The sequence below is a fragment of the Cetorhinus maximus genome, chromosome 20 (assembly GCF_964194155.1).
Source record: "Cetorhinus maximus chromosome 20, sCetMax3.hap1.1, whole genome shotgun sequence".
Taxonomy (NCBI): Eukaryota; Metazoa; Chordata; class Chondrichthyes; order Lamniformes; family Cetorhinidae; genus Cetorhinus; species Cetorhinus maximus.
The window spans coordinates 87836223-87851571 of record NC_135898.1 but is presented as its reverse complement, the minus strand read 5'-3'; the positions used below and the strand labels follow the sequence as shown (position 1 = coordinate 87851571).

The following is a 15349-nucleotide window of genomic DNA, read 5'->3' as shown; positions in this document are numbered from 1 at the left end:
GCTGCTTCAGTATCTGAGGAGTCGCGAATGGTGCTGAACATTGTGTAATCATCAGTGAACATCCCCACTTCTGACCCTATGATGGAAGGAAGGTCATTGATGAAGCAGCTGTAGATGGTTGGGCCCAGGATACTGCCCTCAGGATCTCTGGCAGTGATGTCCTGGACCTGAGTTGACTGACCTCCAACAACTACAATAATTTTCTTTGTGCTAGTTATGACTCCAACCAGCCGAGTCTTTCCCTCGATTCCCACTGACTCCAGTTTTGTTGGGCTCCTTGATGCTACACTCAGTCAAATGCAGCCTTGATGTCAAGGGCAGTCACTCTCACCTCACCTCGGGTGTTTAGCTCTTTTGGCCGTGTTTGAACCAATGCTGTAATGAGGTCAGGAGCTGAGTGGCCATGGCAGAACCCAAACTGGGCGTCAGTGAGCAGTTTATTGCTACGCAAGTGCCACTTGTTAGCACTATTGATGATCTCTTCCATTACTTTACAGATGATGGAGAGTAGACTGATCGGGCGGTAATTGGCCGGATTGGATTTGTCCTGCTTTTTGTGTACAGGACATACTCGGGCAATTTTCCACATAGTTGGGTAGATGCCAGTGTTGTAGCTGTACTGGAACAACTTGGCTAGGGGTGCGGCAAATTCTGGAGCACAAGTCTTCAGCACTATTGCTGGGATATTGACAGGGCCCATTGCCTTTGCAGCATTCAGTGCCTTCAGCCGTTTCTTGTATCACATGGAGTGAATAGAATTGGCTGAAGACTGGCATCTGTGATTCGCAACTGGATGTGACAGGACTGCAGAGCTGAGACCTGATCGATTGTTTGTAGGATCGCTTAGCTCTATCACATGCTGTTTGGCATGCAAGTAGTCCTGCGTTGTAGCTTCACCAGGTTGACACCTCATGTTTTGGTATGCCTGGTGCTGCTCCTGGCATGCCCTCCTGCACTCTATGAACCAGGGTTGATGCCCCCGGCTTGATGGTAATGGTAGTGCTGGGGATTTGCCAGGCCATGAGGTAACAGATTGAGGTTCTATACAATTCTGCTGCTGTTGATGGCCACAACACCTCATGGATGCACATTGAGTTGCTAGATATGTTCAAAATCTATCCCATTCAGCACGGGGTGGTAATGCCACACAGCATACCCAGAAGGTATCCTCGATGTGAAGACAGGGCTTTGTCTCTCCTACCAATGCTGTTAAGGACAGATGCATCTGCAACAGGTAGATGGGCAAGGACGAGGTCAAGTATGTTTTTCCCTCTTGTTGGTTGCCTCATCACTTGCCACAGGCCCAGTCTAACAGCTATATCCTTTAGGGCTTGGACAGTAGTGGTGGTACCAAGCCACTCTTGGTCATTGGCATTGAAGTCCCCCACCCAGGGTACATTTTGTGCCCTTGCCACTTGTAAAGGGATTATCATAGCTTTCCTGATATTACTGTGGAATACTTCAAAGCAAGCTTATATTTGTTAGTTTCATTTTATTCGTCGTCTCACCCGACGCCTCAACAAGAAACTTTGTCTCTTTCTTTCAAGTGCAAAGGTACACAAGTTCCAACAACTCATCGACACCAACACCCATCCAGGAGCCTCCACCCCTGCCTGTCCCTCTGTCCCCATCCCGTCTTCCAATCCCAGCCCCGGCCATACCCCCTGACCTTCCCCTCTCCGATGCTGAACGTTCAGTGCTCAGCAAAGGACTTAGTTTCATACCCTTGCGCTCTCATCTCAATGAATTTCGGGCTCGGCACGATACTGAACTCTTCTTCCGCCGTCTTCGTCTCTGTGCTCACTTCTTTGGGCAGGAGTCCTCTCCCCATTCAACGGACCCTTTTACCTGCCTCCAATATTCTCCCTCCACCTGGACCCCTCCCTCTGATTCTTACCTTCTCTTGATCTTTTCATTGAGAACTGTCGGCGTGACATTAGTCGTCTCAATTTCTCTGCTCCTCTCGCCCACTCTAACCTGTCTCTCTCTGAACTTGCTGCACTCCGTTCTCTCAGGTCCAACCCTGACATTGTCATCAAACCTGCTGACAAGGCTGGTGCTGTTGTTGTCTGGCGCACTGACCTCTACCTCGCAGAGGCTGAGTGTCAAATCGCAGACACTTCCTCCTACCTCCCCCTGGACCATGACCCCACCACTGAACATCAAACCATTGTTTCCAGGATTGTTACTGACCTCATCTCCTCTGGAGATCTTCCTTCCACAGCTTCCAACCTGATAATCTCCCAACCTCGGCCAGCCCGTTTCTACCTCCTACCCAAAATCCACAAACAGGACTGTCCCGGCAGACCGATCGAGTCAGCCTGTTCCTGCCCCACGGAACTCATTTCTTGCTATCTTGACTCCATTCTCTCTCTCCCCTTGTCCAGTCCCTTCCCACCTACATCCGTGATTCCTCTGACACCCTACATCACATCAACAATTTCCAGTTCCCTGGCCCCAACCGCCTCCTCTTCACCATGGACGTCCAATCCCTCTACACCTCCATCCCCCACCGGGATGGTATGATGGCTCTCCGCTTCTTCCTCGAACAGAGGCCCAAACAATCTCCATCCACCACTACTCTCCTCCGTCTGGCTGAACTTGTTCTCACACTGAACAATTTCTCCTTAAACTCCTCTCACTTCCTCCAAATAAAAGGTGCGGCTATGGGTACCCGCATGTTATGCCTGTCTCTTTATGGGGTATGTGGAACATTCCTTGTTCCAGTCCTACTCCGGCCCCCTCCCACAACTCTTTCTCCGGTACATCGATGATTGCTACATGCTGCTTCATGCTCTCGTCGGGACCTGGAAAAATTTTATTAATTTTGCTTCCAATTTCCACCCCTCCATCATTTTCACATGGTCCACCTCTGACATTTCCCTTCCTTGACCTCTCGGTCTCAATTACTGGTGATAGACTGTCCACCAATATTCATTACAAACCTACTGACTCCCACAGCTACCCGAGTACAGCTCCTCACACCCCGATTCCTGTAAGGACTCCATCCCATTCTCTCAGTTCCTTCATCTCCGTCGCATCTGTTCTGATGATGCCACTTTCAAAAACAGTTCCTCTGACATGTCTTCCTTCTTCCTTAACCGAGGTTTTCCACCCACGGCAGTTGACAGGGCCCCCAACTGTATCCGGCCCATCTCCCGCACATCCGCCCTCACACCTTCCTCTCCCTCCCAGAACCATGATAGGGTCCCCCTTGTCCTCACCTATCACTCCACCAGCCTCCGCATTCAAAGGATCATCCTCCGCCATTTCCGCCAACTCCAGCATGATGCCACCACCAAACACATCTTCCCTTCACCCCCCCAGCGGCTTTCCGCAGGGATCGTTCCCTCCAGGACACCCTGGTCCACTCCTCCATCACCCCCTACACCTCAACCCCCTCCCACCACACCTTCCCATGCAACCTCAGAAGGTGCAACACCTGCCCCTTTACTTCCCCTCTCATCACCGTCCAAGGGCCCATACACTCCTTTCAAGTGAAGCAGCATTTCACTTGCACTTCCCTCAATTTAGTCTACTGCATTCGTTGCTCCCAATGTGGTTTCCTCTACATTGGAGAGACCAAACGCAGACTGGATGACCGCTTTACAGAACATCTTCGGTCTGTCCGCAAGCATGACCCAGATCTCCCTGTCGCTTGCCCTTTCAACACTCCACCCTGCTCTCATGCCCACATGTCCGTCCTTGGCCTGCTGCATTGTTTCACTGAAGCTCAACGCAAACTGGAGGAACAGCACCTCATCTTCTGGCTAGGCACTTTACAGCCTTCCGGACTGAATATTGAGTTCAACAATTTTAGATCATGAACTCTCTCCTCCATCCCCACCCCCTTTCTGATCCCCCTCCCCTTTTTTTAAAAATAATTTATATAGATTTTTCTTTTCCCACCTATTTCCATTATTTTTTTAAATGGATTTCCATCCATTGTTTTATCTCTACCTTTTAGCCTATTTCAATCCCTTACCCCCACCCCCACTAGGGCTATCTGTACCTTGCTTGTCCTGCTTTCTACCCTTAATTAGCACATTCCTTAGATAATATCACCACCTTCAACACCTCTTTGTCCTTTTGTCTATGACATCTTTTGGCAATCTCCACCTATCACTGGCCCTCTATCCAGCTCTACCTGTCCTACCTCCCCCACCAGCCCCCCCCCCTCCCCCTTCAACCAGCTTATATTTCACCTCTCTTCTATTTTTCCTTAGTTCTGTTGAAGAGTCATACGGACTTGAAACGTTAACTGTGTTCCCCTCCGCAGATGCTGCCAGACCTGCTGAGTTTTTCCAGGTATTTTTATTTTGGATTTCCAGCATCCGCAGTTTTTTGCTTTTATCTTATATTTGTGTGTGCGTGTATGTTTGAGAGTGAATAATTTAAGTAAACTGCAGGCTGTTAGACTTCAAGGTTTGAAACATCAAAGGGGTTAAGTGTAAAAAAAGGTATTTGAAATGCTAATGGATGAGCTAAGTAAAGGGAGTTTGCATTTTTAAGTAAGTGGAAAGGCTGTTGGCTTTTCAAAGCAACATGGTAAGATGTTTACAGCTGGCAAAGTAAATAAGGCAAAGTTATGATGTTTATTTTTCCCCAAAAGTGCTGGCCATAATGACATCATAAAAGATTTTTATATTCTGGGAAAAGTAAATGCCAAAGACAGGTAGAAACAATTGGATTTACAGATCAAAGAGGAGAAAATATATTTAAAAGGGAGATGTAAAGCTGTATGGGGGTGAGATTTTGAAAGATGCATTGTGAGAAACAGACTGGTGGGAAAAAGCCTCCAGCCACCCTGGGGAAGTTTGCTGTTCCAGTAACCAACGTTGTGTTAAACGCCTTTGGAGCTTCACTGTCGAGTGAGAGGGAGAAAGAAGCTACGAAATACAGCAACACTGGGTGCTTGTGATAATCTTGCTGGATGTTTTATAGATCAATAATCTATTTTGGACAGTTGCCCGAAAGGGATGTGTAGTTGGGAGGCTAGTTAAGTAGAAATTTTGGGAATTATTATAAGACTAAGTAATAGCAATCTTGTGTTTAAGCTTTCTTTTGTTAATAAATGTTTTAATTTACTCTTTAAAATCTCTAAAGGTGGTAGCGGACTTGTTACTTCTAACTTCAGTATACAGGCCTTCGCATAATAAATGCAAATTGCAAACTTGTTGTGATAGAGTGGCCAAGTTTCCCTCTGGGATTTGGTCAGCCTGGCACGTAACACCTGCCATTATCATAACACTACCATCAGTGCTTCCTCCAATGATGTTCAACATGGAAGGCAGGGGGGGGGGGGGGGGGAGGGAAAGAGAGAGAGAAGAGTGGTAGGTGGTAACCAGCAGGAGGTTTCCTTGCCCATGTTTGACCCGATGCCATGAGATTCATGGGGTCCAGAATCAATGTTGAGAACTTCTAGGGCAACTCCTTCCCGCCACCTCTGGTGGGTCTGTCTTATCAGTAGGACGCAGGGATGGTGATGGTGGTGTCTGGGACATAGTCATGCTCACTGAATCATATCTTACAGACAATGTCAGGCAGTCACTTCACTATTCTGTGGACAGCTCTCCCAATTTTGACACAAGCCCCTAGAGATGTTAGTAAGGAAGACTTTGCAGGGTTGAGGGGGCTGGATTTGCTGTTGTTGTTTGTGGTGCCTGGGCCAATGCCAGGTCCACCCGGTTTCAATCCTTTTTTTAAGACTTTGTTTCTTTTTACTCATTCATAGGATGTGGGCGCCACTGGCTAGGCCAACATTTACTGCCCAATCCCTAATTGCCCTTGAGAATGTGGTGGTGAGCTGCCTTCTCGAACCACTGCAGTCCATGTGCACAGAGCTTTTAGGGAGGGAGTTCCAGGATTTTGACCCTGCCACAATGAAGGAATGGTGATATATTTCCAAGTCAGGATGGTGAGTGGCTTGGAGGGGAAATTCCAGGTGGTGGTGGTCCCATTTATCTGCTGCCCTTGTCCTTCTAACTAAATGATAGTGGTCATGGGCTTGGAAGGTGCTGTCTAAGGAGCGTGGGTGAGTTCCTGCAGTGCATCTTGTAAATGGTACACACTGCTGCCACTGTGCGACGGTGGTGGAGGGAGTCAAGGTTTGTAGATGGGATGTCAAACAAGCAGGCTGCTTTGGATTCTTGGATGTCGTTGGAGCTGCACTCCTCCAGGTAAGTGGAGAGTATTTCACCACACTCCTGACTTATGCCTTGTAGATGGTGGACAGGCTTTGGAGAGTCAGGTGAGCTACTTGCTGCAGGATTCCTAGCCTCTGACCTGCTCTTATAGCCACAGTATTTATATGGCTAGTCCAATTCAGTTTCTGGTCAATGGTAGTCCCCAGGATGTTGTAGAGGTTTTGATACAAGTGAGTGGTTTGGTAGGCCATTTCAGAGTACATTTAAGAGTCAACCATACTGCTGTGGTTCTGGAGTCATACGAGGCCAGGCCAGGTAAGGATGGCAGATTTCCTTCCCTAAAGGACATTAGTGAACGAGATAGGTTTTTACAACAATCGACAATGGTTTCATGGTCACTCTTACCAAGACTAGCTTTTTTAATTCCAGGTTTATTAATTGAATTTTAATCCCACCAGCTGCTGTTGTGAGATTCGAACCCATGTCTACATGGCATTAACCTGGGCCTCTGGACTAATAGTCCGGTGCCATTACCACTACACCACCGCCTTGAACAAAATTTGCTGCATCCAGATTTCCTTCCCACTCATCAGTGTTGCCCGTTTCTGGCAGGAGACTGTCCTAGATTACTTAAGAGGCTCAAATTAAAATGGTGCCAGGCCTCGCTCTAAGATCCTGTATCAGCGAGAGAGGATTTCCATCCTGCTATAAACTTGCGCACCCCCCCACCCCCACTAAAAGTCAAGCTGTTTGTTTCTGTTGTTGGGTTCTTCTGCATGTATACATGATACAAATACCTGAATAATGAAATAACCTGAACTGATTTGAAGCATTCAAAACCTAGATTTCTGTTCAAAAAAGTTCAGTGATGTCTTGTCTGAGTCACTCAAACACTTCTTCCCCACCACCCTTCTCCTCACAGTACTCAAGTGCTGTTTTCTAAACAATCACAGGACCTGAAGTGGCAGGCAGGTGTGAACGTTACATTAATGCTGCATTATTTCTTCCAAACTTTTTTCTCCCTCCATTCCTTTGTGGGATGTGCGATTTGTTGGCAAACCCAGCATTTGTTGCCTATCCCCAAATGCCCTTGAGATGGTGGTGGTGAGCCGCCTTCTTGAACTGCGGAAGACCTTGTGGGTGTAGGTGTACCCACAGTGCAGCAGGGAGTTAGTGCCATCTGGGGGCTGAGCTGAGCATTTTTTTTTGATTCAAAAAGTGCAGAGGAAGAGGGTTGAGGAAAGAAATGGTCATCATAATCCTTTCTCAAGCAACATAGAAAAGCCAGCTTCAAAACATTAAGGGGAATTGTTCACTGTTTTAGCAATGGATTTGTTTTTAAAGATATTTTTGCAAGGGAGATGGGAAAGGGTGATGTGAACAGAAAGGGGAAAATAAATAGAAATGTTAAGAGTAAATATTCCTGAGAACTAAGCATGCTTGACAGTCACTAATGTTCTGGGAACAAACAACTCTTTGCAGATCAAAGCATGACTTTGTATAATTTAGTTTCATTCTGCGATCGTACCAGTTTCTCTGTTATTTCACCTTACTATAAAGTAAAGCCGTCTGATGATTTAAACCAATGTTCTCCACTTTTGGTCTCAACACGGTCCATCAGACGGTTGCACATGTGACATATGCAGAAAACCAGGTCCAGATCACAAGAGAGTGCAGCAAGGACAAACTCCCATAAAACAAAGGCCTTCAGTTTGCTTAAAAAAGGCGAGTGAAACCAATGAACTCAAGCATTGATCAAAAGCAATCTAAATTTACAACAATTAGGCACACCCACATCTTAAGTTACAGGCAAGTGCTCTGTTACACTTTTGTGTAATTTCTTGTTTACACATTTAATAAGCTTTTATTCAGGACTGTCTTAGATATGTCAGCCTATTTGGAGCTGCCCCTTTTATTAGTTTTCTGTGGCAGAATATATGCATTTATGTTTAGGCCCCATTTATTCTTCATCTATTCAAGGGCAGTAGGACGGGTTGCAGACTTTTCACCCCACTTGGGATTATACAGGATATTATGAATATTGTTGCTACTTTGTCACATTGCTTCCTTCACTGTTAAGTGTTTGGTTCCTTAAACATTCTAAAAATTAGAAAGAAACTATTACTTACTGTATAGTCCAAAATTCTTAGAAAAGGACTGTGCACAGAAGAGCTCAAAACCCTGGCTCACAAAGTAACGAACAGCCCAAGCATCTTTATCCAAGTCTCCAGATGCAAAGCCCTGATAGGCTGCATCAAAGAAAGGGAAGAGGGACCTTCTCTGCAAATGGACAGAAAATACAGACATGAGGATACAACCCAGAAACAAAGCAAAAAATTCAAAGGATTACTTCTGGCTCAACAGTTGAAATTCACTCCTCCATACTTCCCAGCATTTTCAGCAAGTTCATCTACATGTTTAGGCTGCTTTTTATTCGTACACAGTTCTAAAGCGACAACAAATGTAGATACAGTCGGCAACAAACAACTAACTCAAAGTATCACACACAAAAATGGAGGCTAAACGATGTCAGCAACATGCCCTGGTGAAAGCAATTAAAGAGCACATCAAGCCATCAGTACATGAGTTCACTAAAGGTAGTGCTACAAGAGGTTGAGGTGTCAGCTGTGGCTCAGTTCATAGCACCCTCGTCTTTGAATAATATAGCAAAATCCAGGTTATTAATCTCTGTGAAAAACATATCTTCAGATATATTTTCAGACATGTGGGTAATACAGGACTGTGATCAGGTTGGAAAACCCTACAAAGTAGTAATCCATCACCTTCACTCTGCACCCACCATACATTGTAGAAACATACCAAAGTACAGTCAACTCCTGCTGTTCGCAACCCCCTCTATCGAGAATTCGTTTACCCGTGTGAATGTGTTTGGAACACCTGATCATGGCTCGTGGCTCCAAATCTTCGCTCGTCCGCCATTTAACATGTTAAACTTCTCACCTAAACTGCATGTGGCTTGCTGTGATTTACAGGATACAGTAACTCCCAACCAGTATTTTGCAATACAGGTACAGACAGCACTTTACTAAAATTAAGTGATTCAGAGCCCAGCAGAAAACATCCCCCCAGGAAAGTGATGACACTTGAATGAAAAGTCTCAATTTTAGATCGACTGAAAAATGGTGCAAGTGCTACTATATTGGCCAGGGAATACTTTGCGAATGAATCCACAATCAGGTACATTAGGCAGTCTGAAGAAAAAATAAAGGTCAGTGTTGGTGTTTCTGGTAGTTGTACTGTCAAGATCATTTTTATGGGGAGAGATCCACACTTTGAGTAACTTCTCCATTTCCTCTGTGTGCATCAGCAAAGGGGGACCCCAGTTCATGGTCCAATCATTTGAAACGAAGCACCTGAACTGTACCAGTACATAAAAAGTAGTAAAGAGGGAAGTGCTGGTGTCACTGGTGATGAAGGTGGTGGTGCAGAAGGTGCCTCTCCTTCTAAAGGATTCTCAGCGAGCACAGGATAGTTCGATTGCTTTTTGGGATGCATAATGTGAAGTTGGTCGAGGAGGGCGGGGAGGCTGCTTCTGCTGACCGTGCAGTTGCAGAAGAGTTTCCCAAGCTGCTGCAGGAATACACTGAAGAGAGAGGCTACCAGGCAAAGCAGGCCTTCAATGCAGACAAAGCTGGGCCTGTTCTGGAAGCAGACGCTAAATAGGACCCACATTTTGAAAGAAGAAAACACAGCTCTGTTTTTAAAGCAGCAAAGGACAGGCTGACACTTCTGCTATGTGCCAATGGGACTGGGGCTTTAAACATAAACCAGTGCTAGTTTATAGGTCAGAAAACCCTTGAGCTTTCAAAGAGGAAAATAAATCTCATCTGCCAGTTTTTTGGAAGGCTAACAGCAATACCTGGTTGGTAGCAGCCATATTTGAAGACTGGTTTGCCAACCAAATATGACCTTAATTAGTCAACCAATGGACCGGGGATCATTGCTTCAATCGGGGCTTACCGCACCCGACAAAGTTTCAGCCGCACCCTTCATCTTAGGGAAGCAGACCCTTCAACCACAGTCTGTGATTGCTGGGAAGAATTCAACATCCTCACAGCAGTAGGCATAATTAAGGACTCATGGGATGAAGTGAGAGCTTCAACCATAAACACCTGCTGGAAAAAGTTTGGCCTGAGGATGTGAATGATTTCATCGGTTTCCCGAATGTGGATGCTGAAGTGGTCAGGATTGCTGACTTGGCAAAACAAGTTGGAGGGGAGGGGCTTGAAGACCTGGTCACAGATGAAGTGGATGAGTTTCAATCTCATTAAGAGGAACTCTGTACAGAAGAATTGGTTGAACCAATGAGATTAAATGAACCTAAACAGGAGCAGGAAGAGGAGCCGAAAAAAGGCTCGATTCACAACCAAGATGATGGCAGATCTCATAAGGTCAGCCGAAGATTTGAAGAAAAAAAAACAGGCAACAGGCCTTGATACAAGCATGGAAAGAAGCCTTTTGTAGAGCAACTGACAGTTATTGCTCCTTACCAAGAACTTTACAAAGTTGAAAAAGAAAAGGTGAAGCAGTCAATAATAACATTGTTCTTTTCATTCACATCAATGCCTGCATCTGTTACTTCACCCACTTTCTCTACTTTCACTCTCAAGTACAGTACCTGTATTGTACAGTAATGTACTATAATTTGTATTATTCTGTAATCGACAAGTTTTACATTGTTCTTGTTTTCTTGCATTGCCAAGCAATTTCTGTGGTAAAATGGTCTTGAATTTAGTCAAAAAGATAAGTTTTCGTTGCCTCTTTTCTGTTAAAAATGTCAAATTTGGGGTGGATGGAACCTATCTAATTTACTCCCATTATAAAGTATAGTATATCTGCCATTCGCAATTTCACGGCAACGGAACCCCTGCGAATGGTGGGCCTTTACTGTAGTACAGATTTAGAAAGGTGCAAGCTCCAGGAGAGCAGCCACAACACCAGCAGTCAGGAGTGATCCACCAAAAGCACTGGTGTGCTGTAGTTAAAGTTAGCCAGCAAAGTGCAGGGAGAGTAACAGCATTTCTTACATTACAACAATGATTACACTTCAAAAGGAAATTAACTGGCTGAAAAGATCATGAAAGGCGCTTTATAATGCAAGTCTCCATCTTTAATGCGCAAGGCTTGCTCCATGCAATGGTGGATGGTCCAATGGTGGATGGTCTCTCAAGCACGTGGCAGGAAAGGAGCATGGACTGACTAGGTGCCCTGCCCCCCTCGCCCCTCTGAGCATGTATTTCAGATGTTCTTGGGCTGGACTCCAGTCAAGAAGGCATGTCCAACACATTACTAAGAGTGACAGAAAGCTTCAGTTTACACTTTTGGTACCAGACCAGTAACTAATATAATCCTACTGAGATTTTGTGCAAAACATGATGACAATGCAATAAATCATGTTTGAATTGAATTCAGTTCAATTGAACGATTGTCAGACTGGGTGCCAAGTATATTTGAAATTACCTAAGAGCAGGTATGTATTTGTAAATTAAGCATTACGCCCACACAAGCACGATTGTGAAATATTTACTAAACCCTTCAGAAACACAAAATTACAAAGTTCACACCTATCCATAGTAAGTTTTAGGCAGTATGGGATTGTTTTTGGCAACCTTGTATTTTCCATGTTATGATCTTAAAAACATACAGGCTAATCAGGGCATGGCACACTGAAGATAAAACTCTATTCAAGTCAGCTGAGATAGGAGTAAATTCAAACTGTTAGAGCCACTGAATTCAATATTCCCTACATTAACTTCAAATGCATAGAAAACAAAAAAAGTATTCAAGTGAACGGTAATAGCACCCAGTTTACTTTGCCTGTAACTAACAGACTTTGAAAAACAGCTTACTGTACCTTCATGACCTCAGCAATCTTCTGCCATTGCTCTTGACTTGGGTCTGTACCAGTTGGATTGTGCGCGCATGCATGCAGCACAAAAATGGAAAATTCCGGAGCTTTCTAGTGGTAAAGAAGAAAAGCGACCCTCAAAATTGGTGTTATGTACATTTGAACAGGGATGAAGTGTTAATTCAGGTTAAAAAGTGACTCGCCATTTTACTAATTACTGTGCCAGCTATAATGTTCAACTCACCACATCCATTCACACCCACTCCCCATCTACGTAATCACCAAAAATTCTAAACTTTCCTCAATCAGTACTCCTGACTCGAGGCATTCAATCTCCAGCCCTAGGGTCAAGTGATCCCCAAGCCCAGCAATTGAAATTCAGCTGTCTTTGTACAATATTCAAAACCCATTCTCCTGTCCTCTCAGGTGAACGTAAAAGATACCACGGCACTTACTGAAAAGCAGGGGAGTTCTCCAGGCCAACATTTATCTCTCAATCAACACCCAAAACAGATAATCTGGTCATTTATTTCACTACGGTTTGTGGGGACTTGATGCATACAAATTAGTTGCTGAATTTCATACATTGCAACGGTAACCACACTTTGTAAGTGCTTCATTGGCTTTAAAGAGCTTTGAGATATTCCAAGGTCTTGAAATGTGCTATATAAATGCAAGTTTCTTTGAAACTGGATAAACCAGAAATAAAATGTCATAGGCTTGAAGATTTGGACAAAACTCTTTTTAGCATGGCTGCTTCACTGATGGATAAATTAATTGATTAATTAAAGATTAAATTGCATCCTACTACGCTTGAGCTATACACCGTTGCAGCCCTCAAGGACAAATAGCTTTCTCAACCTCACTCGAGACCTTTTTGAGGTCTAACGTGGGGACAGCTATCACCACTGAGACAGCAGTTGCCAGCTGTTGATGGTGGGGAAATCCATAATGCTTTTGAGTAACATGCCATAACAATGTTCTGTTCAGGAGAAGCTGTAGCATGCATTAGTCTGTGATATATTGCTAATCCTCAGTTTTCAAAGTGTGTCAGCAAAAGAGTCTGTAGAAATTCTACTATTCCAAGGGGATCAGTGTGTGCCATTTACATTAAAAACCAGATGCTTTCTCATTGTTCACTACATAGAAGTTGAAATTATTTTGCTAATTTAATTCTACCACCTCCTGGTGGTGAGTCACGCTAGGATACAGCTCCACACAATATTGCTATCTAATACTTTACTCAAGTGGCCATACATCACACAAGAGCTTGGACACTGAGCAATCAGCTATATGACTGCAGAGTCGCATCACAACTGAGCCTAATCCTCTTCACGCTCATGTTCAATAGGTATTTCAGACTGTAGCTCTTACTATTTATCCCTCACTTCAGTATCATCCCATTTAAGCCTTTTGTATCCTACCTCACTGTTTGCCAAAGTTCCTTTTGTGCCACCAGGAAATTTCAATATCGTGATCTCTATTATTTCAACACCATTTGTAAAAATATTTATTGAACACTTATCTCTGCCCTACCTTCATCCTCCACAACTAAACCTTTCCTTTCCTTTTTATTTATTCTTTCATTCATGGGATGTGGGTGCCGCTGGCTAGGCCAGCATTTATTGCCCATCCCTAAGTGCCCTCGAGACGGTGGTGGGGAGCTGCCTTCTTGAGCAACTGTATCCCAATTGATCCTACCTGCCCTTTTAAGTATATTTTTTGACATCCCTCTAAAAGCTACAATTCATTTTATACTATCTGCTAGCTCTTTTTATATCATTCCTTCAAATGTCCCCTTTCAACACCCCACTGAACTTTCTATATTACTCATTTCCTTTATTATTGCTCAGTCTAATTTTACCATACATGTTCCCTTTAATCTCTCTATTCATCAACTGAATAAGGAGTGGGCAAAAAGAACAGTTTTATCATAGAAAGATGTGCCAAGTAGGAGGTAATCCCATCCAGGATGGCAAGCAGGTCACATGCAGGCCACACTATAGGTTTTGTCACATACCCAGCACTTGAAAGAGCAAAACAGTCAAGAGTTTCACTGGGCAAATTTTGGATAATGACTGAAATAAACAGCACATTTTACAATGAATACCTCCATATCCCCCAGAAGTCCTTGTAGATCAAGGCCATGCTTGGCTGGGTCCCAGTAACGATAGCTGCGTATGTCAGTGAATCCTGCAGCACCAAACACTCCATTGTGGTTTGCTGTGAACAGAATATTTACACTGTAATTAAGCACTGGTATTCAAACCTTCAACACTTTCACATGCAAGAGCTTTAAGAACAATTCCTCTATAAGGAGTGGGTGTTGCCATGATATGTTTAGTACTTCCTTTGGTTTTCCTGGCCCTCCATCATACAAAACCAAGCGAGTAAAGTATGCCTCATTAAAAGCGAGTAAAGTATGCCTCATTAGCCTATCACCTTTATGGATATAATCACCTTCTATTTAATGAGGCAGAGTTTAACCATGCTACTTAGTAAACGTGAAATTGTTCCAAGCAAAGTTACAAAAGGATTTTCTCGCACTGTGCAGGGAAAGGGAAATTCAGTCTACATCAATGCAAAAAAAGAACTCTTACAAACATACGAACTAGGGGAGACCTGTATCATTCTACTCAGGCACTGCTTTGAGATGTGTTTAACAAGCTGAATGCCAATTCTGAACTGATCATCAATTGCTTGCTGAATAGGATGTTGTAGCAGTTATGATGCCTGACTAGTTGCCCAGAGGATGTGGTTTAAAATTCCACTGAAATCTGATCCTTTGTTGGCTGGCACCAGAGTAAGTGACTGCAAAAACTGTTGGATTGTCGTAGAAAAACAGGTATGTTGATGTGAAATATTCCACCCTGGCCTCTTCTGACCCAGACTACAGCTGCAGCCCTTCATGGCTTGGGTATTCCTTAATACCCTCAATTTGGAAAGAACAAATCATTGCATGCCAGACTTATGGGGCAACTAGAAAGGCAATAATGTGGTCTTGCTAGTACTCTGAGAATTACGAAAGGGTGTAGCAACAAGTATGTTACCTAAAAGGAGTTCCTGATTGTTGGGGGGTGTACATAATGTAGTGACATTACATTTAACTCAAAGAGGCAGAATTAAAAAGGGTTACAGATAGTTCTAAGAGTAAATTAAAGAGTTAATCCAAAGTTTAATTTGGCAAAAGGCAGGAGGATTAAGTGTAATCTATTGAATTGCAAATATAATCCTAATTATAAAAGAAAACTTTACTAACTCTTAGTTAGCTCCTGGTGACATGTTATGCTTTGAAACAGTTTGAAGCAGGGGAGCAGCAGATATTTTACTTAGA

The 15349-nt window shown here is 43.9% G+C and overlaps 1 protein-coding gene across 1 annotated transcript in view; it reads right to left on the bottom strand.

Moving 5' to 3' along the window:
* got1 (glutamic-oxaloacetic transaminase 1, soluble) overlaps nt 1-15349 on the bottom strand; it is a 54227-nt gene that overhangs the window by 25403 nt on the left and 13475 nt on the right. Inside the window, exons 4-6 of the mRNA XM_078565107.1 lie at nt 14126-14238; nt 12022-12126; nt 8276-8426 (exon numbers count right to left, since the gene is read on the bottom strand). Coding sequence (XP_078421233.1) covers nt 8276-8426; nt 12022-12126; nt 14126-14238 — 369 coding nt within the window. The remainder of the gene's footprint in view (nt 1-8275; nt 8427-12021; nt 12127-14125; nt 14239-15349) is intronic.